Genomic DNA, 24110 nt, shown 5'->3' on the forward strand with positions numbered 1-24110 from the left:
TCAGAAATTCTACATGTTTTCCCCATACAGTGCATTATGAGTTATACAGTGTATATGAGTTTATTAGTGAAAACCATAAACTTTTTCATTATGTTTAATTCAAAACATTTTCTAAGGAAGAAATTAAAGGCATCTGGTTTACAGCCTAGAAAGAAAAAAATAACTCAAATAAAGTTGTAAAATATTGCATATGTACTGGTCACACAGGAAAAAGCAGGATGTTTAGATAAGTCTGTAAATGTATAATCTCCTAATCTAGATATTCTAAGTTTTATCCTTTGATCACCAGAGACCAAATACTGGGACTGTATTAGTTTTTCCTTTGGTCAGTCTTCTTCATTAAATTGCATTTTGACTTAATATTGGCCTTTTATAAGCCCATTATTAAAATTAAAGTTCTTCCTCATTTATTACAAAGTTGTTGTAATGATTTTTACCATACTGTTCAATGTTTCCTGTGCAGATTTCTATTAAAATATCTCTTTTGAGTAAAATAAATAAGAGGAAAGACTTTGTCATACTAAAAGAATTGAGTGTGTTTTTGTTTCTGATATAACTATACAGTATTTCATGATTTTGTTTTATTTTTGCTTAGATTCAGGGAACTGAATTTCTAAAGGATAGAAATTGAGTTTAAATCACAGGAATGATATTAAATTTTAAGTTGAAAATATTTGCTACTTCTTACTTTTATACTTATTTTACCTTTTATTAGTCTTGTGTGTAAATATATTTAGTAACCTGAATGTATATAATATCATATATATATATATATATATACACACACACACAATCTTTGTTGTTCAGTCACTAAGTTGTGACCGACTCTTTTCAACCCAACGAACTGCAGCACACCAGGCTTCCCTGTCCTTCACAATCTCCCAGAGGTTGCTCAGTCTCATGTCCATTGAATTGGTGATGCCATCCAACCATCTCATTCTCTGTCATCCCCTTTTCCTCCTGCCTTCAATCTTTGCCAGCATCAGGGTCTTTTCCAATGAGTTGGCTCTTTGCATCAGATGGCCAAAGGATTGGAGCTTCATCTTCACCACCAGTCCTTCCAATGAATATTCAGGACTGATTTTCTTTAGGATTGATCTCTTTGCTGTCCAAGGGATTCTACTCAAGAGTCTTCTCCAACACCACAGTTCAAAAGCATCAGTTCTTTGGCATTCAGCCTTCTTTACAGTCCCGGACAGTATCCTGTGGGGTCACTGCTCTTTTCTCCTGGGTCCTGGTGCACAAGGTTCTGTTGTGCCCTCCAAGAGTCTATTTCCCAGTTCTGTTTAAGTTCTAGCAGCTCTATGGTGGGGTTAATGGTGACCTCCTCCAAAAGAGCTCATGCCATACCCAAATCTGCTGCTCCCAGAGCCCCTGTCCCTGCAGCAGACCACCGCCGACCTGTACCTCCACAGGAGATGCTCAAACACAGTCTGTATCAGTCTTTGTGGGGTCCCTGGGTCCTGGTGCACACAAGGCTTATTTGAGCCCTCTGAGCGTCTCTGGCTGGAATGGGGCTTGATTCTAAACGCGAATTCCCCCCTCCTACCATCTTGCTGGGGCTTCTCCTTTGCCCTTGGAAGTGGGGTATCTCCTCACAGCTGCTCCAGCACCTACTGTCTTACTGGGGTTTCTTTGACCTTGGACGTGGGGTATCTCTTCTTGACCGCTCCAATGCTGTGCAGCTGCTGAAGAATTGATGCTTTTGAACTGTGGTGTTGGAGAAGACTCTTGAGAGTTCCTTGGACTGCAAGGAGATCCAACCAGTCCATCCTAAAGGAAATCAGTCCTGAATATTCACTGGAAGGACCGATGTTAAAGCTGAAACTCCAATACTCTGGCCACCTGATGTGAAGAACTGACTCATTTGAAAAGACCCTGATGCTGGGAAAGATTGAAGGTGGGAGGAGAAGGGGATGACAGAGGATGAGATGGTTGAATGTCATCACTGACTCAATGGACATGAGTTTGAGTAAACTCTGGGAGCTGGTGATGGACAGGGAGGCCTGGCGTGCTGCGATTCATGGGGTTGCAAAGAATCGGACATGACTGAGCGACTGAACTGAACTTCTTTATGGTCCAACTCTCACATCCATACATGACTACTGGAAAAACCACTTTAACTCCTTTCAAATTATTTTTAAAGACTCAGGACATAAATACAAGCAAGCACATATGATTATGTGATGATTAATACATAAATAAATCTTAATATGGGTGGTATGGGGGGTACATGTAAACATACAGCTGATTCACTTTGTGCAGCTGAAATCAATACAATATGGTAAAACAACTATACCCCAATAAATTTTTAAAAAACGTTTTCATTATGAAGATATTTTTCTTCTTAAGAGTTTCATCAATGAGTTTTTTACTTCCTTGTTCCTCAGACTATATATCAGGGGATTCAACATGGGAATCACATTGGTATAAAATACTGAGGACACTTTCTCCTGGGTGAGTGAACTGCTGGAAGCAGGTTTGAGATACATGGACATGAGAGATCCATAAAATACAAGGACAGCTGTCAAGTGGGAGCTGCAGGTGCTGAAGGCTTTGGACCGACCTTCTTTAGAATGGATGTGGAAGATGCTGGAGAGGATAAAAGCATATGAAGTGATGATGGTCATGCTGGTGGCTACCATGTTAAATCCTCCAATGACAAAAATCAAAAGCTCATCAGTATAAGTGCTGGAACAGGAGAGTTTAATGAGAGGAACGATGTCACAGAAATAATGTTTAATGATGTTTGATTTGCAGAAAGTCAACCTTAACAGAAAGCCACCATGCATCATAGCATCAGTAAAACCTACTGAGAAGACAGCAGCCACCAGCAGGGAACAGACCCTGGGGGACATGATGACATTGTAGAACAGGGGGCTGCAGATGGCGACATAGCGGTCATAGGCCATTGCTGCCAACATGTAGCACTCAGAAATGATGAAAATACAGAAGAAAAACAGCTGGGTCATACATCCAGAATAGGATATAGCTTTATCTCTGCATAAAAACCCTGCCAGCATTTTGGGGGTAATGACGGAAGAATAGCAGAAATCTATAAAAGACAAACTACTAAGGAAATAGTACATGGGCTTGTGGAGTTGAGAACTCAACCTGATTATCACGATCATGCTGAGGTTTCCCACTGCCGTGACTACATAAATCCCGAAGAAGAGGCAGAAGAGAGGCAGCTGAAGCTCTGGTTGGTCAGTTAATCCTGCAAAAAGAAACTCAGTCACTGTGGATTGATTTCTTACACCCATTCTCCCCTGAGAACTCTGTGGAGATAAGGAGAAAGAGTCAAATTAGACAGGCAGTCCCAGTCCCTCTCCAGTTCTTCACAATCCAGATATTCTCTCTGTGAAAACACTGAACCCCAGTTTTCTTACCCTTTGGCACTAAGCCTGTGCTTCTACTGATGGGTAGAGACCCATCAAAAGTCAGTTCTCGGATAAAACAGAGTAAATATCCTCTCCCTGTAGATTTTGTGTGCTCAGTAGCTTCGGTTGTGTCTGACCCCATGCGACCCCATGGACCATAGCCTCTCATGCTCCTCTGTCCGTGTGATTTTGCCAACAAGAACACTGGAGTGGGTTGCCATGCTCTCCTCCAGGGGATCTTCCTGACCCAAGGATCAAACCTGCATCTCCTGCATTGCAGGCGGGTTCTATACCTGCTGAATCACTGTGGAAGCCCCCATAGATTTTAGGAACCATATATAAATTTTCACATCCTCTTTACTGTCTCAAATTCTTTTAGCAAAGTATAAAACCCTTAACTTCAGCATTAAAAATAAGTCTAATGCTAAAGAACATTGGAGAGTTTTTCTAAAGCAAATCAGTTGAAAAGGCACATAAAGAAGAGCTGTGTGCTTAGAAAATACTTCTGCTAATAACATAGTGGCCTAGGGCCGAAACTTCCTCCAGGATTTCCTATAGAGAAGGTATTCATTGTTAAAGTTAATTATAATGTCCACATCAAGGTTTTCAAGGGTGTTTAAGAGTATTAATTCCAGGGTGTATATGAAATAAGTATGTTGGGATCATACTGGTTTCAGACATGCAGAATTACATAAAGTTAAACATGTTTTGTAACTGAGACTATTTCCGGTTCTCCGGGACAGCTCTACAACAAACAATTTTTTCCAAACTAAATTGATGATAGAATCCCCCTTCCACTTTAAAACAATCATATTGTAGCTCCAGTGTGGCTCATAACATGTTTCAGGAAACTGTATTTTCATTTCTGCTATTTTATTGTAATCTAATCACAAGCGATTTCCAGGTAGGAAGCATATTCTTCTAATACCTCAGTAAAGCTCGATGATGGTGGAATGGCAGCACTCCCACAAATATTTCTGCCTTGTGAACCTCTGTCAATCCTCTGAGCTAAGCCTACCTGTATCACCAAGGCTACTGAGCAAGACAATGCACTTCTGCTAGTGCTGCCACTTGGGGATTTCAGTTTTCGTTGGAGGCTTTTAAGTAGTGGTTCCTGTCTTTCACTCACACTTCCCCTGCTACTGCTGCTGCTAAGTCACTTCAGTCGTGTCCGACTCTGTGTGACCCCATAGACGGCAGCCCACCAGGCTCCCCGTCCCTGGGATTCTCCAGGCAAGAACATTGGAGTGGGTTGCCATTTCCTTCTCCAATGCATGAAAGTGAAAAGTGAAAGTGAAGTCGCTCAGTCATGTCTGACTCTCAGCGACCCCATGGACTGCAGCCTACCAGGCTCCTCCATCCATGGGATTTTCCAGGCAGGAGTACTGGAGTGGGGTGCCATAGCCTTCTCCACACACTTCCCCTAGAAGGAGGCAAAGAGGGCACTCGACTTGCAGATGCCTGTCCTGGGGTCAACAAAGTCCTTATCTCTGAAAAATCAGACCAGTTTCCTTTTGGTGTTGGGCTGGTCACAGTCTGCAGTCTTCTATCTACCTAGAGGTTATACATGGCAATGCTCAGACATCTGGTCTATCATCTTCTCAACCTGCCAGGCACAGATCTACTTTTCTCCCTTGCTCTTTCTTCCCTACTGGCTCTTAAAGAAACTCTTGTGCCTCTTACCTCCATCCATTCCTGCCATATTAGGACAGAGCACACTTCCTTTGGTCACATGCATCCCCAAGTCTGTTTAAAACAAAGGAGCTTCCCAACACTGAACAGCTGTCCTCTGAGCAAGGTGGCCAGATTTTACAGAACACGTGACTTTTGCATCTGCTCTTCTTTTCCTGTCCTGAGGGATGGAGACAGGGGAACCACGTGCAGAAGAGAGATTGTCCAGTTGCCCTGAGTCTGTTGCTAAAACACCCTTGAGTCCTCCTTTCCCTTCAACTCTTGCCAACTAACACACAGGTGTAGTCTAGTCCTAGAGACCACACACAGAAATAGAAAAGGAATGTTAAAGAAGAGCCAATACTCAGCTTTTTGCCTATAAGGTCTTTTCAAGCATGCCTTCAGAATGCCCTGAATGTCACAAACTCACTAACCTCTCTCCTCATGTGTCTAATTCTCCCACATGCCCTCTGATTTTTACTGGGCTCTCGATCACAGTGAAATGTCTGCCATTCTGCCCACGTTCCTTGTTCTGTTCCAGGGCTCTGCACCTGTGTTCCTTCCACTCAAGCCAGCTCGTTCCTCTGTCCTGTCTTTGCTCTTTCCCAAACATTTCTGTGCTGTGGGTCCTTATTACTCAACATGGAACATCACTAACACCACTGGGGATTTGTTGCACCGTCTCAGGTCCTAAGCCATACCAGCTGAGTCGGGATCTGCATTTTAGCAAGATCCCCACGTGATGCGTGTGCACATGAAAGTTGGAGAGGTGCTATTCTAGGTTTCTGTCTCCTAGAACTGGAACCATTTCTCTTTGTTCATAATTTCTCCCCAGAACCTCTCTCTGCTTCTTTTCTGTGCCAGAAAGCATTATAGGATCATTTAAAGCCCATTCTTGAAAACATCCTCTCAAGAAGGGCCTTTTGAATGGAGGATAGAGCTGCACCACTTTACATTTTGGTGTTTTTCCACCTTTACATAGTCTCAGAGATTCCATGGGAGAGTAACACGCATTCCAATGGCTTATTACAACACATAGAATTGCGATGTTTTGTTTATAGGAAGAATTTTTATACAGATTACATCTTAATCCACATAAAAATGAATAATGCTAACCAGTATTGACTTTATTTAACCATTACTAAGCAGTAGATTCTACTAGGCCTGGGTTAAAGTTTTTTATGTTGTATGTTTGACCTCCCTTGAAATGATCTACTACACTGACTCAGCTGATTCAGGCCTTATGTAAATTTTGGATTCAAAAGCGATTTAACAATTTATCTTTCGTTTCAGTTTAGCAACTCAAAAGGTAAGTTTATAAACATTTCCATGTACCATACAGTGCTATTAAAACTATGACAATTGTTAACTTGATCAGCATTGCTTGATAGAAAGATAATGCAGTCACAAGGGTGATTTATTAATATAATGTCCTAGAAGCCCCCCTCTTTTTTTTTTACAGAGCAAAAGCAAATAGCTAAAGTCAATTTACTACTATATTTAATTTAGTATATACAAAAAATTACACTTAATGTAATGATATAAAAATTCTTATGAGGTATTTTATATTTTTTTGTATAAATCTTTGAAATTTATAATGTGGCTCAGATGCTAAGGAATCTGCCTGCAATGCAGCAGACCTGGGTTTGATTTCCTGAGTTGGCAAGATCCGCTGGAGATGGGAATGGCAACTCACTCCAGCATTCTTGCCTGGAGAATTCTACGGACAGAGGAGCCTGGTAGGCTATAGTCCATGGGGTCGCAAAGTCCATGAGTGACTAACACTGACTGACTTAACAGTACACTTCAAATCACACTACATTTCAAATGCTCAGTGGCCACAAGCAGCTAGTGGCTATAGCATTGGACAGCTCAGGTCTAGAATATAATTAAAAAAATTGGATTTGATTTTCAAAAATTGCTTCCTTTAAATCTAGAATATAATTTAAAAAATTGGATTTGATTTTCAAAAATTGCTTCCTTTAAAGAAGGAAACCATTAACACAGAGTGGCAGAAAGAACACTGAATCATGAGTCAAATACATTTTGTTTCAATACTAACTCTAACACAGTGTAACGTTTGACTCAGCAGAGAATCTCTGAGTTTTATGTTTTAGTCTATAAAAAATAATAAATACTTATAAAGATGGCCATGCAAATTAAATAAGACATTTTTTGCATTGTCTATTGTGTGTAAAAATATTTCTAGTATTGTAATTCCTACTTTAGAGGCTGATGATTCCATAGGTTAATTCACTAGGCTACTCAGATAAGGAATCTGAGTCTGAGATAGGTGTCCACAGGCTCTTCTCTCCCTTCCTGTGTCTTGGTGGCCTGAACCTCCAGCTTTTGGGAAAATCAGGAGGTAATTTAAAACCTGTTTATTTTAATACCTATACAACATGAGCATTGTAATTGTGAAACTCACCTTCCTCCTTGTTCTTATCACTTTAAGAATAAAAATGAGTCAGTTGTACCTTTTCATCTTGGCATGAAGCAGAAGCAGATCTAAGTGAGTGTGACTTCTGTTCTCAGTTCAATTATTTTATGCCTAGAGATATAAAAAACAAGCGTCCCCCAAGGGATTCTGATCTCTGGAGTTTAGTGGCTGGTATATTTGTAAGAATATATCCTATCATATTCTTTTTATATAAGAAAACCTAGCCGTGTAATATCACATTTCCAGAACATTGTAATTAGTGTAGCTCAAAATCAGAAATATATTTACAGCACGTAATGAAGAAATAGAATGTATGAGGAAAGGAATGTAATACTCTCATAAGAAGTATTTTAAACTGTAGTGATAGATTTCCAGTCATATTTTTTAAAGTCATGGATAAAATTTTAATTTAAAAGGTATGTATAGAACAGTCTTTTGGACTCTGTGGGAGAGGGAGAGGGTGGGATGATTTGGGAGAATGGCATTGAAATATGTATAATATCATATATGAAACGAGTCGCCAGTCCAGGTTCGATGCATGATACTGGATGCTTGGGGCTGGTGCACTGGGATGACCCAGAGGGATGGTATGGGGAGGGAGGAGGAAGGAGGGTTCAGGATGGGGAACACATGTATACCTGTGGCAGATTCATTTTGGTATATGGCAAAACCAATACAATATTGTAAAGTTAAATAAAATAAAATTAAAAAAGTAATAATTCAAATATTACATAAATTAGTGGCTACAGGACTGGAAAAGGTCAGTTTTCATTCCAATCCCAAAGAAAGGCAATGCCAAAGAATACTCAAACAACCGCACAATTGCACTCATCTCACACGCTAGTAAAGTAATGCTCAAAATTCTCCAAGCCAGGCTTCAGCAATATGTGAACCGTGAACTTCCTGATGTTCAAACTGGTTTTAGAAAAGGCAGAGGAACCAGAGATCAAATTGCCAACATCTACTGGATCATGGAAAAAGCAAGAGAGTTCCAGAAAAACATCTATTTCTGCTTTATTGACTATGCCAAAGCCTTTGACTGTGTGGATCACAATAAACTGTGGAAAATTCTGAAAGAGATGGGAGACCAGACCACCTGATCTGCCTCTTGAGAAATTTGTATGCAGGGCAGGAAGCAACAGTTAGAACTGGACATGGAACAACAGACTGGTTCCAAATAGGAAAAGGAGTATGTCAAGGCTGTATATTGTCACCCTGCTTATTTAACTTATATGCAGAATACATCATGAGAAATGCTGGGCTGGAAGAAACACAAGCTGGAATCAAGATTGCCGGGAGAAATATCAATCACCTCAGACATGCAGATGACACCACCCTTATGGCAGAAAGTGAAGAGGAACTCAAAAGCCTCTTGATGAAAGTGAAAGTGGAGAGTGAAAAAGTTGGCTTAAAGCTCAACATTCAGAAAACGAAGGTCATGGCATCCGGTCCCATCACTTCATGGGAAATAGATGGGGAAACAGTGGAAACAGTGTCAGACTTTATTTTTCTGGGCTCCAAAATCACTGCAGATGGTGACTGCAGCCATGAAATTAAAAGACGTTTACTCCTTGGAAGGAAAGTTATGTCCAACCTAGATAGCATATTCAAAAGCAGAGACATTACTTTGCCAACAAAGGTTCATCTAGTCAAGGCTATGGTTTTTCCTGTGGTCATGTATGGATGTGAGAGTTGGACTGTGAAGAAGGCTGAGCGCCGAAGAATTGATGCTTTTGAACTGTGGTGTTGGAGAAGACTCTTGAGAGTCCCTTGGACTGCAAGGAGATCCAACCAGTCCATTCTGAAGGAGATCAGCCCTGGGATTTCTTTGGAAGGAATGATGCTAAAGCTGAAACTCCAGTACTTTGGCCACCTCATGCGAAGAGTTGACTCATTGGAAAAGACTCTGATGCTGGGAGGGACTGGGGGCAGGAGGAGAAGGGGACGACAGAGGATGAGATGGCTGGATGGCATCACTGACTCAATGGACGTGAGTCTGAGTGAACTCCGGGAGTTGGTGATGGACAGGGAGGCCTGGCGTGTTGTGATTCATGGGGTCGCAAAGAGTCGGACACGACTGAGCGACTGATCTGATCTGTTCTGATTCCTACTCCAAGATATTTGAAGCTACTTTTTTTTTTCTTAAAATTCTTTTATTGAAATATAGTGGGCTTACAGTACTGTATTAGGTTCAAGTGTACTGTAGTTATTTAGTTATTATATGTATATACAAATATATTCTTTTTCAGATTCTTTTCAATTGTAAGTTATTTCATAATATCGAATATAGTTCCTTGTGCTATACAGTAGTTCCTTGTTGTTTATATGTAGTAGGGAGTGAAGTGAAGTCGTCAGTCGTGTCCAACTCTTTGCGACCCTATGGACTGTAGCCTACCACGCTCCTCCATCCATGGGATTTCCCAGGCAAGAATACTGGAGTGGGTTGCCATTTCCTTCTTCAGAGGATCGTCCCAACCCAGGGATCAAACCTGGGTCTCCTGCATTGTAGGCAGACGCTTTACAATCTAAGCCACCAGGGAAGTCATATGTAGTAGTAGGTATCTGTTAATCTCAAACTTTTAATTTTTCCCTTCCTCTCCTTTGGTAACCATAAGCTGTTTTCTATGTCTGTTTTGTAAATAGGTTGACTTGTATAATATTTTTTAGATTCAAGGTATAAATCATATTATATGATACTTATCTTTCTCTATCTGACTTACTTCACTTTGATTGATAATCTCTAGGTCCATTCATGTTGCTGCAAATGGCATTATTTCATTTTTTATGGCTGACTAATGTTCCATCCTATATGTGTTCCACTACTTTCTCCATTCATCTGTTAATGGACATTTAGGTTGCTTCCATGTCTTGGCTACTGTAAATAGTGCCGCTATAAATATTGAGGTGTATGTATCTTTTTGAAGTATGATTTTCTCTGAATATATGTTCAGGAGTGGGACTGCTGGGTCATATTGTAACTCTATTTTTAGTGATTTTAGGGAACCTTCATACTGTTCTCGATAGTGGCTGTACCAATTTACATTCCGACCAACAGTGTAAAAGGTAGAATTTCTATTCTTAATAAATAGTTCACAAATAAGATAAACAAAACTACAAAAATGATAATGCATGGAACATCTGGGAAAAGAATAAAGAAACACCACTATCAATATGAATGTCATGGAAGAATTTTTAAGACAAAAAAATAACTATCTTCAATAATTTTAAAAGTGCATGTTAAAATCAGACTTTTAGAAAATTCAATTGAAAATGATGCAAAGATTGATAATTATTGTTGGCAAAAATATGGTGAGATTGAACATCTCACATACATCAATTGGAATAAATTTTCTGAAAATAAATAACATAAATAAATATAAACAATAAATATATAACATATATATAACAAACATTTAATAAAATGTTCATATGAGAATATGTATCTCACATATATAAATTGTAATAAATTTTTTGAAAATAAACATATAACAAGCATTCAGTAAAATTTTCATATCTGAGAGTTCTAAAACATCTACAAATTTGAGGATTTTATGAAGTATATACTTTGCCTTATTGATATGCATAAAATATTGTCCAATACACAGATGACCTCAAAAATCTTTAACAAAGACAATGATACAAAAAGCAATTGGTTGGGAACAATAAAGTCAGATTGAGGAGCAGCAGGTTTGTGGTAGTTGGCTGAACTCTTACTTTCTCAGTGAACACTCACATTGGTTTATTTTATGCATTTAAATCTTTGATCTGTATGGTAATTAATAAACATTATAAAATAGGGTAGGAGAAAGATAGGAAAACAGATAACTGGAGACAAATAATTGCAAATTTAATTTTTGAATTATGGTGCCATGATATGGTAATGCAGAAAAATCTTTCAAGCCAGAGGGAAAGCAGTTCATTTATCCTAGAGGGACGGTTTACTCAAGCCATTGCCCTTCCATGCTCTGGTTCTTGGTGTGGTCTCCAGTGACATTTGACTTTGGAGAGCACTGGGCAGGTTTGCCTGCCCCATACCTGGAATTTGCCTCCTGTTGTGCCAATAATCCCTCTGCACTAAAATTAGCCAAGTTCCATTCCCCAAAGCCCTCTCAAGGGCTCAGCAGAATCTTTACACTCAAATATTTTGACCCATATTTATAAATCTATATTTGCTATTGGTATATCTTAAATGGGAAGCTGCAGGTAAGTGAACCACTGCTATTTCATGTGTTCTTTGGCTTTTTCTCATCCATTTGGAGATGTAGATCCTGAAATTTCCATTGAAAGGATATGATGTAGAGCATGGTCTAGTCTGTGCTACTAACTAACTTTGAGAATTTAGCAAGTCATTTTTCTTCTCTGAGCCTCAACTCTGCTGGAGTGACTTTGCATTAAAGTATAAGACCATTTTTCATGCTGTGGTCACTCTACTTTTAGGATGAGAAATAAGATTTAAAATTAGACTATTTCCTTTTTTTTGGTAGGTTTTATTATTTTTTAGTTGGAATATAATTGCTTTACAATGTTGTATTAGTTTCTACTGTATAACAAAGTGAATCAGCTATATGAATACATATATTCCCTCCTTCTTGGAGGTTCACTTAAATGGAGTGAGTAAACAAGAGGTTTAAATATCTATAATTCCACTGACCAAAGAGAATTCACAAATTTTAAATGTTTACTTAAATAGGGTGTTCAAATGGCACAGCTAAGCAGTACTAATGCCTTTTTGATTTCCTTACTCCCCTGCTTGTAAACTCTATCTAAAACAGGAACTTCTTAACCTGACATTTACCTAAAGCTGAAGTTATGATCTGAGTCCTCTGTCTACTTTTCCTACATTATCGCTTACCACTATTTCTATTTTAAGAAAGACATTCTGACTCCATTCAGACATTCCCTCTACTGTTGCATCTCTGTGTATTTTTTCTTTCTTTTTTTTGTGGTTTTCCATTTACCATCTTTGTATTTGACAACATTATATAAATCTTTAGACTAGATTTTTGTTTTAAAAATATTTATTTATTTTGGCTGCACCGGGTCTTAGTTGCAGCATGGGAACCCTTAGTTGTGGCAAGTGGGATCTACTTCCCTGATCAGGGGTCCCCTGCATTGGGTGCAAGGAGTCTTAGCCACTGGACCCCAGAGGAAGTCCTAGAGTAGATTTTCCAAAATTATTTCTCTAGTTAGCTTCTTACAAAAATATAAAAAGCCAAACAAAAACAGTTACACAGTTATTATACAAAATGTATTCTATAAAAATATGGAACGCTTCATGAATTTGCATGTCATCCTTGTGCAGGGCCCATGCTAATCTCTGTATCGTTCCAATTTTAGTATATGTGCTGCCAAAGCGAGCACTCTGTATTTTCTTAATGTTTCTTCCTTCAGAAATGCAGCATTTCTATCCTTCCCTGTTTCTGAGTTAAGAATACTTTCTAAATTTCAAGATACAGCTACTATTTATTTACATTCAAGATACTGTTATCTAGTATTCTTCTAGGCATTAGGCTAAAAGCTTTCTTTTTTTTTTTTCTTTTTTTCTAATTTTATTTTATTTTTAAACTTTACATAATTGTATTAGTTTTGCCAAATATCAAAATGAATCTGCCACAGGTATACATGTGTTCCCCATCCTGCTCCCCATACCATCCCTCTGGGTCGTCCCAGTGCACTCAAGCATCCAGTATCGTGCATCGAACCTGGACTGGCAACTCGTTTCTTACATGATATTTTACATGTTTCAATGCCATTCTCAAATCTTCCCACCCTCTCCCTCTCCCACAGAGTCCATAAGACTGTTCTATACATCAGTGTCTCTTTTGCTGTCTCGTACACTGGGTTATTGTTACCATCTTTCTAATTCCATATATATGCGTTAGTATACTGTATTTATGTTTTTCCTTCTGGCTTACTTCACTCTGTATAAAATGAAACTAGACCACTTTCTAACACCATACACAAAAATAAACTCAAAATGGATTAAAGATCTAAACGTAAGACCAGAAACTATAAAACTCCTAGAGGAGAACATAGGCAAAACACTCTCCGACATACATCACAGCAGGATTCTCTATGACCCACCTCCCAGAATATTGGAAATAAAAGCAAAAATAAACAAATGGGACCTAATTAACCTTAAAAGCTTCTGCACATCAAAGGAAGGTGATTATTAGCAAGGTGAAAAGACAGCCTTCAGAATGGGAGAAAATAATAGCAAATGAAGCAACCGACAAACAACTAATCTCAAAAATATACAAGCAACTCCTACAGCTCAACTCCAGAAAAATAAACGACCCAATCAAAAAATGGGCCAAAGAACTAAATAGACATTTCTCCAAAGAAGACATACAGATGGCTAACAAACACATGAAAAGATGCTCAACATCACTCATTATCAGAGAAATGCAAATCAAAACCACTATGAGGTACCATTTCACACCAGTCAGAATGGCTGCGATCCAAAAGTCTACAAGCAATAAATGCTGGAGAGGGTGTGGAGAAAAGGGAACCCTCTTACACTGTTGGTGGGAATGCAAACTAGTCCAGCCACTATGGAGAACAGTGTGGAGATTCCTTAAAAAACTGGAAATAGAACTGCCTTATGATCCAGCAATTTCACTGCTGGGCATACACACTGAGGAAACCAGAAGGGAAAGAGACACGTGTACCCCAATGTTCATCACAGCACTGTTTATAATAGCCAGGACATGGAAGCAACCTAGATGTCCATCAGCAGATGAATGGATAAGAAAGCAGTGGTACATATACACAATGGAGTATTACTCAGCCATTAAAAAGAATACATTTGAATCAGTTCTAAAAGCTTTCTATACATTGTCTAATTTCATGCTTAAATCAACCCTCCAGGGGAAGTGCTGCTGTCCTCATTTTGCAATACTGAAAACTGCGATGTAGGCACCATTGCCCACATCATACAGACTAGATTCAGAACAATTCAGATTCTTTAACCAGGAGACCACAGTTTATGAGTTCAAAACCCAAGGTCTACTGGTGATGCTGGGAACACGCTTTCCTCTCTATCCAAGCCGGTTTTTATAGTGTTGGCAAAAGTTATGGCTATTGAGCACCATAGGTATCTGGAAGTAGAGATCCTAAAATGAGTGAAATAGACTTCTCTCCTGGAGGTCTCACAGTTACTCATTCCTTTAAGGGGAAGGGATTTTTTCTCCTCCCAATAGCACTATATTTATAGCATTTTAGAGACAGGTATCACATTTTAAATTTATTTAAAATTTTTATTTTGTTCTTAATTTACAAAATGATTTTCTTATCTTTCCATCTAAAATAAGATACAAGAAGGTAGAGATATTACGTATTACTTCTTCACTATTTTTGTAGTTGCTAGTACTCTTTGTTTACATAAAATATTCTGAGAATAAATGATCACTGAATTGGAGTGAATGGAAAATTCACAAATGTATGCCTAGTGGTGGTGTGGTGGTTTAGTTGCTCGGTTGTGTCTGACTCTTGTGACCCCATGGACTGTAGCCTGCCAGTCTCCTCTGTCCAGGAGATTTCCCAGGCAAGAAGACTGGAGCAGGTTGCCATTTCCTTCTCCAGGGGATCTTCCTGACCCAGGAATGGAACCCAGTTCCCCTGTATTGCATGTATGCCTAGAATTATACTTAAAAATACCTAAAAATGTATGCTGAAGAACAATCCACTATGTCAGTTAAAAATCTAATATTTACATTTACAATGCTAGATATAAGATATATTACAGTGAATTTCCCATTTAGAAACGTTTCAGGTATGACAAATGAAGAGTAAACTCTTTCCTATCTTAGGCTCATTGGCAACAGAATCTGCTTAGAATCATACAAAGGCTGGGAAAAAGTCATACCTATATGGCAACCCACTCCATACTCTTGCCTGGAAAATCCCATGTACGGAGAAGGCTGGTAGGCTGCAGTCCATGGGGTCACTAGGAGTCAGACACAACTGAGCGACTTCACTTTCACTTTTCACTTTCATTCATTGGAGAAGGAAATGGCAACCCAACTCCAGTGTTCTTGCCTGGAGAATCCCAGGGATGGGGGAGCCTGGTGGGCTGCTGTCTATGGGGTCGCACAGAGTCGGACACGACTGAAGCGACTTAGCAGCAGCATATATTAATTTACATATTATGCTTAAAATATCTCAGTGAGGCAAACTGGGTATATTGTCATCATTTTCATTTTACTGGCTGGAAAATTAAAGTTGAGAGAGATTAAGTAACTTTCCCCAGATCACATGTCCTAGTGCAAAACTAGTTAAGTTAAACTTGAATTGATAAGTGACCATTCTGTTATGGGATGTGAAGAGATGCATTCCAGGTGTCTTGTAAATGGCTAGCTTTTTTAAGTATCTTTTAAAATGCTTAAATATATGAAACATCTCTTTTATTTCCAAGGTTTTCAAATGTTGAGGCAGCTCTGTATTTTGATAGTGATTTTAAAACTCAAATCAGTATTTGTGATCTTCTCTTGAAACTTTTCATATGTATAAGAAATTATACTTTAGATAAGTACCCTGAGATTAATATTGATAATCACACTCACCCTTCTTTTTGTTTCCCCAGGGGACTATCATTTCTCTGGGTTTCCCAGAGACATATGATAGAAAGCTTTTATTCCACATGTTTTCTAATCAGATGTTAGAAAAACAGTAGGTCATTATCTTTATACTGTGCAGGAACAGTGGTTTTTTTTTTTAACTTTAAATTTTGTATATACAGTGTGTCAATTAACAATGTTGTGATAGTTTCAAGTGAAAAGCAAAGGGGCTCAGCTGGACATGTACATGTATCCGTTCTCCCCCAAACTGCCGTCCCATCCAGGTTGCCACATAACACTGAGCAGAGTTCCGTGTGCTAAACAGCAAGACACCGTTGTGTGTACATTTAAACATAGCAGTGTGTACATGCCCATCACAAGCTCCTTAACTCTCCTTTCCCCCATCCTTCCCCTCTAGTAAGCTTAAGTTCGTTCTCTTAAGTCTGTGAGTCTGAGGAACAGTGTTTTCTGTTTGGTCCCTTGCCCATGATTTAACATCCTTCTAGGATGAAAATCCTAAAGCAGGAAATATATGTCCAAGTTACAGCTAACTCAAAAGGAAACTGAGTATTTTTCCAGGGATATGATGGGAACTTGCACGTTTTTTTTGTTTGGGGATATAAATGAGCAATCTGTCACACCATGGAAACTCTAAATATCTGCCATGGGAATTTATCAGGTTTCCTACATAAATGCCACATATAATTATAAACTATAGAATATTTTGCATACATTATGGCTACTTTATATCATAGATGTGGGAAGTGAGGTTTAGAGAATTTCTGAAGATTGATATTGTTTATACAGTTAGTAACTGAAAGAATAAAAATTCACTCCCAGTTTGGCAATATTGCCTCTAGTCCCAGTTTGTCATTTTTGAGGACTGATGATTTGTGATTCTCGTGAACTATAAATACCAGTGCTATGCTGTGTTTTATGGTCTTGGTGTTTGATTATACCAGTACTTGATGTTCAAATGCTGGGTGTCCCGTAGAACCACTTACAATCTTCTTCTTGTTATAAGTGACAGGCAAAAACTCTATTCCCCAGGGAAGCCAGAAGATATTGTCCCAGAGAAGCTTGTGGAGCCCACAGTGAACATGCCCGTTTTCCTCAGCAGGCTCACTTGCCAGGCCACACCAAGCAGATGACCGCAGCGAACCATTCCCAGGTGGCAGGTTTTGTCCTCCTGGGGCTCTCTCAGGTATGGGAGCTCCGGCTTTTCTTCTTTATCCTCTTCTCAGTTGTGTATCTTATTACTGTGACTGGAAATCTCCTGATTGTGGCTGTAGTGACCTCTGACCCACGCCTGCACACAACCATGTACTTTCTCTTAGGTAATCTTTCTTTCCTGGACTTTTGCTACTCGTCCATCACGGCACCGAGGATGCTGGCTGACTTGCTCTCGCGGAAGCCTGTCATTTCCTTTGGTGGCTGCCTGACTCAGCTCTTCTTCTTCCACTTCATCGGAGGCATCAAAATCTTCCTGCTGACGGTCATGGCATATGACCGCTATGTTGCCATTTCCCAGCCCCTGCACTATATGCTTATCATGAATCGGACAGTCTGTGGGCTCCTCGTGGCGGCCTCCTGGGTGGGGGGCTTCATCCACTCCATTGCACAGGTTGGACTGACTGTCCAGTTACCATTCTGTGGGCCTGACAAGCTGGACAACTTTTACTGTGATGTGCCTCAGCTGATCAAGTTGGCCTGCACAGACACCTTTGTCTTAGAGCTTCTGATGGTGTCTAACAATGGTCTGGTGACCTTGATGTGTTTTCTGGTGCTCTTGGGATCCTACACAGCACTGCTAGTCATGCTCCGAAGCCACTCGCGGGAGGGCCGTAGCAAAGCCCTGTCCACCTGTGCCTCCCATATTGCCGTGGTCACTTTAATCTTCGTGCCTTGTATCTATATCTATGCACGGCCATTTCGGACATTCCCCATGGACAAGGTGGTCTCTGTGCTGTACACAATGGTCACTCCCATGCTGAATCCTGCCATCTATACCCTGAGAAACAAAGAAGTGATCATGGCCATGAAGAAGCTGTGGAGGAGGCAAAAGGACCTTCTGGGTCCCCTGGAGCACTGATGTCCAGATGAGCAGAAGCAGGGAGCTAAGAATCTGAGCTATGCTTCCGTGTAGCAACCTGCCCGAGAAGACCCATAAAGTAGCCAGAGCTACGAGTACGTCTACTGCTTCTTTACTGCTTTAACCTCAGCTAAGTTCTGCTGACCTGAGCTTTTAACAAAGCTAGAAAATGGAATCAAGAGCTTCCTTGGTGGTAAAGAATCTGCCTGCCAATGCAGGAGACATGGGTTAGATCCCTGATCTGCAAAGATCCCACATGCTATGGAGCAACTAAGCCCATGTATCACAATTATTGAGCCTGTGCTCCAGAGCCTTGGAGCTACAACTACTCAGCACACATGCCACAACTATGGAAGCCCGAGTGCCAACAAGAGAAGCCACTGCAAACAGAAGCCCATGCTCCGCAACGAGAGAATAATCCCCATTCTCCACAACTAGAGAAAAGCCTGTGTGGCAACGAAGACCTAGCACAGCCAAAAACAAACAAACAAATAAATAAACATTTTTATTGGAAGTAAAAAAGGAAGTGGAATTGAGAACTTCTCCCAAGTTTCCCCTAGAGAAAAAGCCTCCAGAGCTATTCAGAAATGATGTTTAGCTCTGATGGCACTTTCCCTTACGATGTTGGCCCTGCTGAGAACGTTCAAACTGCAGTATGCATGGAGGTGGTGCATCTGTGTTTTCTTTTCTGATTTTGCTTCTTGGACATAAAATACATTTGAGGAGCTCAAAATGATTCTAAATTTCCAGGAGACAGGAGGGATCTGTAGGTTAAAATAAATGTCAGAAGTCAAATCATGATTTCAGGAGGCTGATTGAATTTAATGTTGATGAAGAGAAAAGGAATCATCTTGGGCAAAGTTCTTTCTTCCTCACAGTTTCTTAAAGTCATCGTCACCTCCATCATTAAGTAGTATCTGTTAAGAGCTTACTGCATGCCGGGCATTGCTCCAAGTAATGTAGTTTTATTGTTTACTTTCATTCATTCAACATTCTTATGAGGTTGGTACCTTCTGCATTTCAAAAGTGAATCAGCTGCAGGTTAGAGACATAAAATAATTTACTTAAAGCCCCAGAGCTCGTTTCTGAAATGTTTCTGTTTATTTAACTTTTGAGCCCAAGTTCTTGATAATATCTAAGACTCTCAGATATGAGAGCATATGAATGGCAACCATTCTAGTATTCTTGCCTGGAGAATTCCATGGACAGAGGAGCCTGGTGGGCTACAGTCCATGGGGTCACAGAGAGTCGGACACGACTGAGCGAAAATATCTGAAACCCAGGAAAGAATGCAAAATTGGGATATAAAGTGGGAAGAGAGATTATCCTCTGGTTGCTAAATAAAGAGTGGTATAAAATAATACATAAGCACCCCTGCTAGCTCTACTTCAAATTAAGAAGGTGTGGAGAAATTATTATGGCCTTCTCCTTCATCATCTCTGTTTTCCCCCAGTATCCTATCTCCTTGATCCAGGTTCCTGCATTTCCTGTCACCAAGGTAATCAGTTGGCTTCTCATCTATGTCAGAAGATCTGTGCATTTTTAAACTCACTTCCATATCTAAGAATCAATTTGAAAACAAAGCAAAGCAATGCTTGTTTAACTTCTTGAATGTATTTAATCCATCAGTGATACTCTCCATGGATGTGGGATGAGATGAGGATGACATGTGTCTGTGATCTTAGCATTAAGTCATTATCCGTTGCTTAGTAAGTAAATTAATTAAATTAACTGACAGATTAACTTACTAAGTAAGTTGATTAAATTAAATTAGTAAGTAAATTACTGTAAGTGTAGTTTCCCTCCACAGTAATAGGCAAACAGGGCCTAGATCATGGGTCAGACTTGAAAGAGGAAAGGCAAAGGATTAGAAAAGAGGAAGCTGGGATATTGTAAGACAAGTCATGACAACATAGAGCAAACAAACTGTTTATAGAGTGTGTATTTCAACGGAAAGAGAATTTCAGAATCAGGAGATGTTAAGTCAGAGTCCTCTTTCAATGCACCTTAATTTAGTAGCAAAAATCTAACTGTCTTTTTATTATATTCTGAACTTGTAGCAAACTTTAATTATACAAGTTATATGTGCAAATAGATTGTAGCTTCTCAACAATCAATGTAATTTTCCTAAAAGTGTCCTCTAGCCAATAGTAGGGAAAAATAGCTAAAATTTAGGCAAGTTTAGTACACTTACTTTTATGTATAAAGTCAAATAGTTCCATATTTTCTCCAGAAAATAACTCAGTCCTTTAGAATTGTGGCCTCTCCTTCTTTCCAATTTTGTCCCTTAAAAAAAACTTCTTTATTTATGGCTGCGCTGCTTCTTCACTGCTGCATGGGTTATTCTCTAGTTGCAGTGCGCAGGCTTCTCATGGCAGTGGCTTCTCTTATTGCGGAGCACAGGCTGCAGGGCACGCAGGCTTTAGTAGCTGCAGTGCTCAGGCTCTAGAGCATGGGTTCAGTAGCTGTGGTGCATGGGTTTAGCTACTCCACCACTGTGGGAGCTTCCCAGACCAGGGATCCAACCCGTGTCTCTTGATTGGCAGGTGGATTCTTTACCACTTAGCCACCGGGGAAGCCCTTTCATTTTGTAAAGTGACATCAAAGTGCACAAAGGAGGTGTGCAGTGTACTTGATCCCATGGTGATGAAGCGAGACAGGCCTCGCGTGCACACGCTGTCCTCTGCTACAGAGTGGCTGAACCTGGACTGCTTTCTGGGCTTGTGATGACACCAGAGTAACTCCACGTCTGAATGTTCTGCTGACCCCGATGCTGAAGTCTGTGACTAACAGGCTGACATTTGTTTTCTCTGTTTGGTCAGGCTGGGTGATGCTCCCATTGGAGCTTAGTCTCACCTAATCTCTGGTTTGAGTCATAGATCCCATTGAGTCTGTTGCTCTTTTTCCACCCATTCCTAGGCCAATTTTTTCACCCCACAGAGCTTAATCATGTGACCCCTGGCCACTGTGAAGCCAGGACACATTCACTTGCTGTCAGCTCAGACCCCAGCTGAATCCCTCCTCGGCAGAATATGGGATCTTGGGGTCCATCCATTATCACAAGGAAATTGAGGGTGCTTGAAAAGCTATATTTCCAGCCCATCCTTTGCCTTACTACCCTGGTTCTCTCAGCTGACTTTAATGTGACCACATACCAGCTTGGTTTGTGGACAGCCTGTGGGACCAGCTCATTCAATGCCCTAAACGTGAGCAGGAAGAGGGCTTCTGCCCTCGGCATTCCCCTTAGTCTGTTCTCAGAGGCAATGCAGTGAAGGAATATGGAGACACCCCTCTGACCCTCTGCCTCCTCTACCTATGTATTCTTTTGTTTTCTTTCAATATTTTGCTCTTTCTCTTTCTGACCAGAACCTTCATAGGTGAAACTCTATGTTCTGGTAACTAATCAGGCCTAGATCCCAGTGTCTCAAAGAGACATTAAAGAAAAACAGAAAATCCTTTTCACTCTGCCAAACTCAAGTTTCATGACTATTATCTTGATAAAAGATCAAAAGAATCAAAACTAATAGGTGTCTTCTTTGTTTCTGTGTTTTCTCTATGTATCTATCTATGAGTCTTCCTGGGAAGCCTTTGGATTAGAAATATTAATGAAACCATGGTTTAAGGAGGGAATCTAAATGCTTCAGCTTATTGTTCATGGACTATTTTCCCTTTGCACTACTGATGGGTTCTTCTTTTTGTGAGTAGAGTGGCGGAAGTTCTGAAAGAGTACAGAGATAATATGGGAAGCAAACGACTTACTCAGTGTTAGCATGTCTATCGGCATATGCCAAGAGTTCAGGTGGAATGTACTTGCATTGGCTTCCCAGGCAGTGCCAGTGGTAAGGAACCCGCCTGCAAATACAGGAGACATAAATGACCTGGGTTTGATCCCTGGGTTGGGCAGATCCCCTGTAGGAGGGCATGGCACCCCACTCTAATATTCTTGCCTGGCCAGAGGAGACTGGCAGGCTACAGTCCATAGGGATGCAAAGAGTCGAACATGCCTGAAGCGATTTAGCACACAATGACTTGCACTTAAATTTAGGGGGCTGAGAAAACTAAAGAGATTTTAATATTAATAATAAAAATAGTGTTTTGAAGATACTTGACAGATGTGGTATGTCTATCATTTCTTTCTTCTAGGAGGGGAGTGTTGGGGGATGTATTTTCTAGGGTTAGCTGAAATAATTAGTATAGCACAATTGGGAAAGCAATAAGCAACATGTTGACACCCTCCTCTTACTGTTCTTACAAAAATCCTCAATAACCCTTGTTCCCATAATAGATTGTTATGGCTGAAGTTGCCCAAAGGGTAGTGATAGTATTTGGAACTTAGAACAGTGAGTTGTTCTTGAAACAGACTAAATGTCTATGCCATTCAGCGTATGCAACTTAAGAGCCTGCCATGTCCAGAGTGCCTGCTGGTTTTTCAGATGAGTTGCCTGAGACAAGAATATTTCTGGTCTTTCCTGTAATATGCAGGAGTCTTCCCCCAATGTCTACTTATACGTATTTATACATAGTGCCAGACACGACATCAATTTGTCTCTCATCTATTTCTTTCTATTTATCTATCATGTATTTTTATCTATCAATATTATTACCAAAATATGATGCTAACAATGATACTTGCAATCATAATGTGTTAGTAAAAGTGTGTTTGAATAGACCTAGATGTAATTGAGGTTCTTTCAGAGTCATACAGAATCATAGATTGCTAGAGCTGAAAAAATATTAAAAATTATCTAATTCATGGTTCCAGAGATGGGCTTAAGTGCTCCATAAACAATCTGAAATTATACACTAGATTTTATGTCTGTATAAATTATTTGGAGTGAAAAGGGTATATAGATTTAAAAAGAGATTCTCAAACAGATGCATGATTCCTCCAAATAGTAAAAACCATCTGATTCAGTTCTTTTATTTTACACATGAGGAAAATAAGGAAAATGAGAAAATCATTTGTTCAAGTGCACTGGGCAAGTAAGTTGGGACAACAGGAACACTGATCTGCTTTCTGGTTCTAAACTCCCCCCCGCCCCCTCAGTGGCATTTCTTGAAAATAGTAAGAAGAGAGCTGCATTGATTGGCTCCTACTTATCTTTCCATTCTCAGGTCTTCCTTCCCTTTGCCCCAAGTCTATCATGTTGTGTATCTTTCATTTTCCTGAATATGCTTGGAGCACCTCTGGGACTCTGTACCTGCAGAAGTGTTATAGGGACCACCCAACACCCCTCTTAACCTGGCATACTTCTCTGTGATCTAAGGTGAGGTAACACCTCAGGAAGTGTTCACTGTCCCTTTCCCTCTGCGTTAAGTGTACTTCTCTTCTTTTTCCCATAGAATCCTTGCCTTTCACATTGTAATGCTTATAACTGCTGTGGTTTCCTTTTACTACCCTGGTTCTACTCTAGACTGCAAGATCTGTGGGCAGGAAGAGTATTTATCAACTCTCTTCTAAATTACATGTGTACTGTTCATTTCTCTCAACCTCCATTGTCAAATCTAAAGTCTTACCTAGTCCATCTGTTGTTGTTACCTAGTTAATTCTTGAAAATCCACGTTTGCCTACCTCTAATCAATGGTTCCTACAACGCAGATTGATCTTTTAAAATATGATGTGAGCAGTCCCTTGTTTAAAACTCTTCAAAGGCTTTACTTGTCCTTTAAAAAGAAAGAAAGATGCGTATAAATTTTATTGATAAGATCTTGTCTGCATTGACCTTAACCCACCTCCCCAGTTCCACTCCTTTACAACATTTGTTTCTCTCAGCCACTTCTTTCTTTGCAAATACTGCTCACTTTTTCTGAACGCTCCTCTATTAATTTTTCCTGGTTAACCTCTTCCCAATCTCAGGCCTCACTTTAAAGACCACTTCTTCAGAGATGTGGTGTTCCTTGATCTTTAATCCAAATTATTTGTCCTTATTACTCTCTTACAAAACTCAGTGCTTTCCTCAAAAGCATTC

At 39.9% G+C, this 24110-nt stretch overlaps 2 protein-coding genes and 1 non-coding gene across 3 annotated transcripts; 1 reads left to right on the forward strand and 2 right to left on the reverse strand.

Moving 5' to 3' along the window:
• Positions 1–2327: 2327 nt before the first annotated feature.
• LOC133241769 (olfactory receptor 8D4) lies at positions 2328–3309 on the reverse strand. The gene has a single exon (XM_061407693.1). The coding sequence runs from the start codon at positions 3261–3263 to the stop codon at positions 2328–2330; it is 936 nt and encodes a 311-aa protein (XP_061263677.1). The 5' UTR covers positions 3264–3309.
• Positions 3310–12748: 9439 nt separating this feature from the next.
• Positions 12749–12852, reverse strand: LOC133241881 (U6 spliceosomal RNA). The gene has a single exon (XR_009734692.1). It is a non-coding gene; the product is annotated as a U6 spliceosomal RNA (small nuclear RNA).
• Positions 12853–17125: 4273 nt separating this feature from the next.
• LOC133241770 (olfactory receptor 4D5) lies at positions 17126–18141 on the forward strand. Its single transcript, XM_061407694.1, has one exon. It carries the CDS (start codon positions 17197–17199, stop codon positions 18139–18141), a length of 945 nt encoding a protein of 314 aa, XP_061263678.1. The 5' UTR covers positions 17126–17196.
• The last annotated feature ends 5969 nt before the right edge of the window (positions 18142–24110 follow it).

This window comes from Bos javanicus, chromosome 29 (genome assembly GCF_032452875.1).
Source record: "Bos javanicus breed banteng chromosome 29, ARS-OSU_banteng_1.0, whole genome shotgun sequence".
Lineage (NCBI taxonomy): Eukaryota > Metazoa > Chordata > Mammalia > Artiodactyla > Bovidae > Bos > Bos javanicus.

Excerpts from the sequence above, each read along its gene's own strand:
- LOC133241770 (XM_061407694.1), top strand. The coding sequence starts at position 17,197 with ATGACCGCAGCGAACCATTCCCAGGTGGCAGGTTTTGTCCTCCTGGGG.
- LOC133241769 (XM_061407693.1), bottom strand. The coding sequence starts at position 3,263 with ATGGGTGTAAGAAATCAATCCACAGTGACTGAGTTTCTTTTTGCAGGA.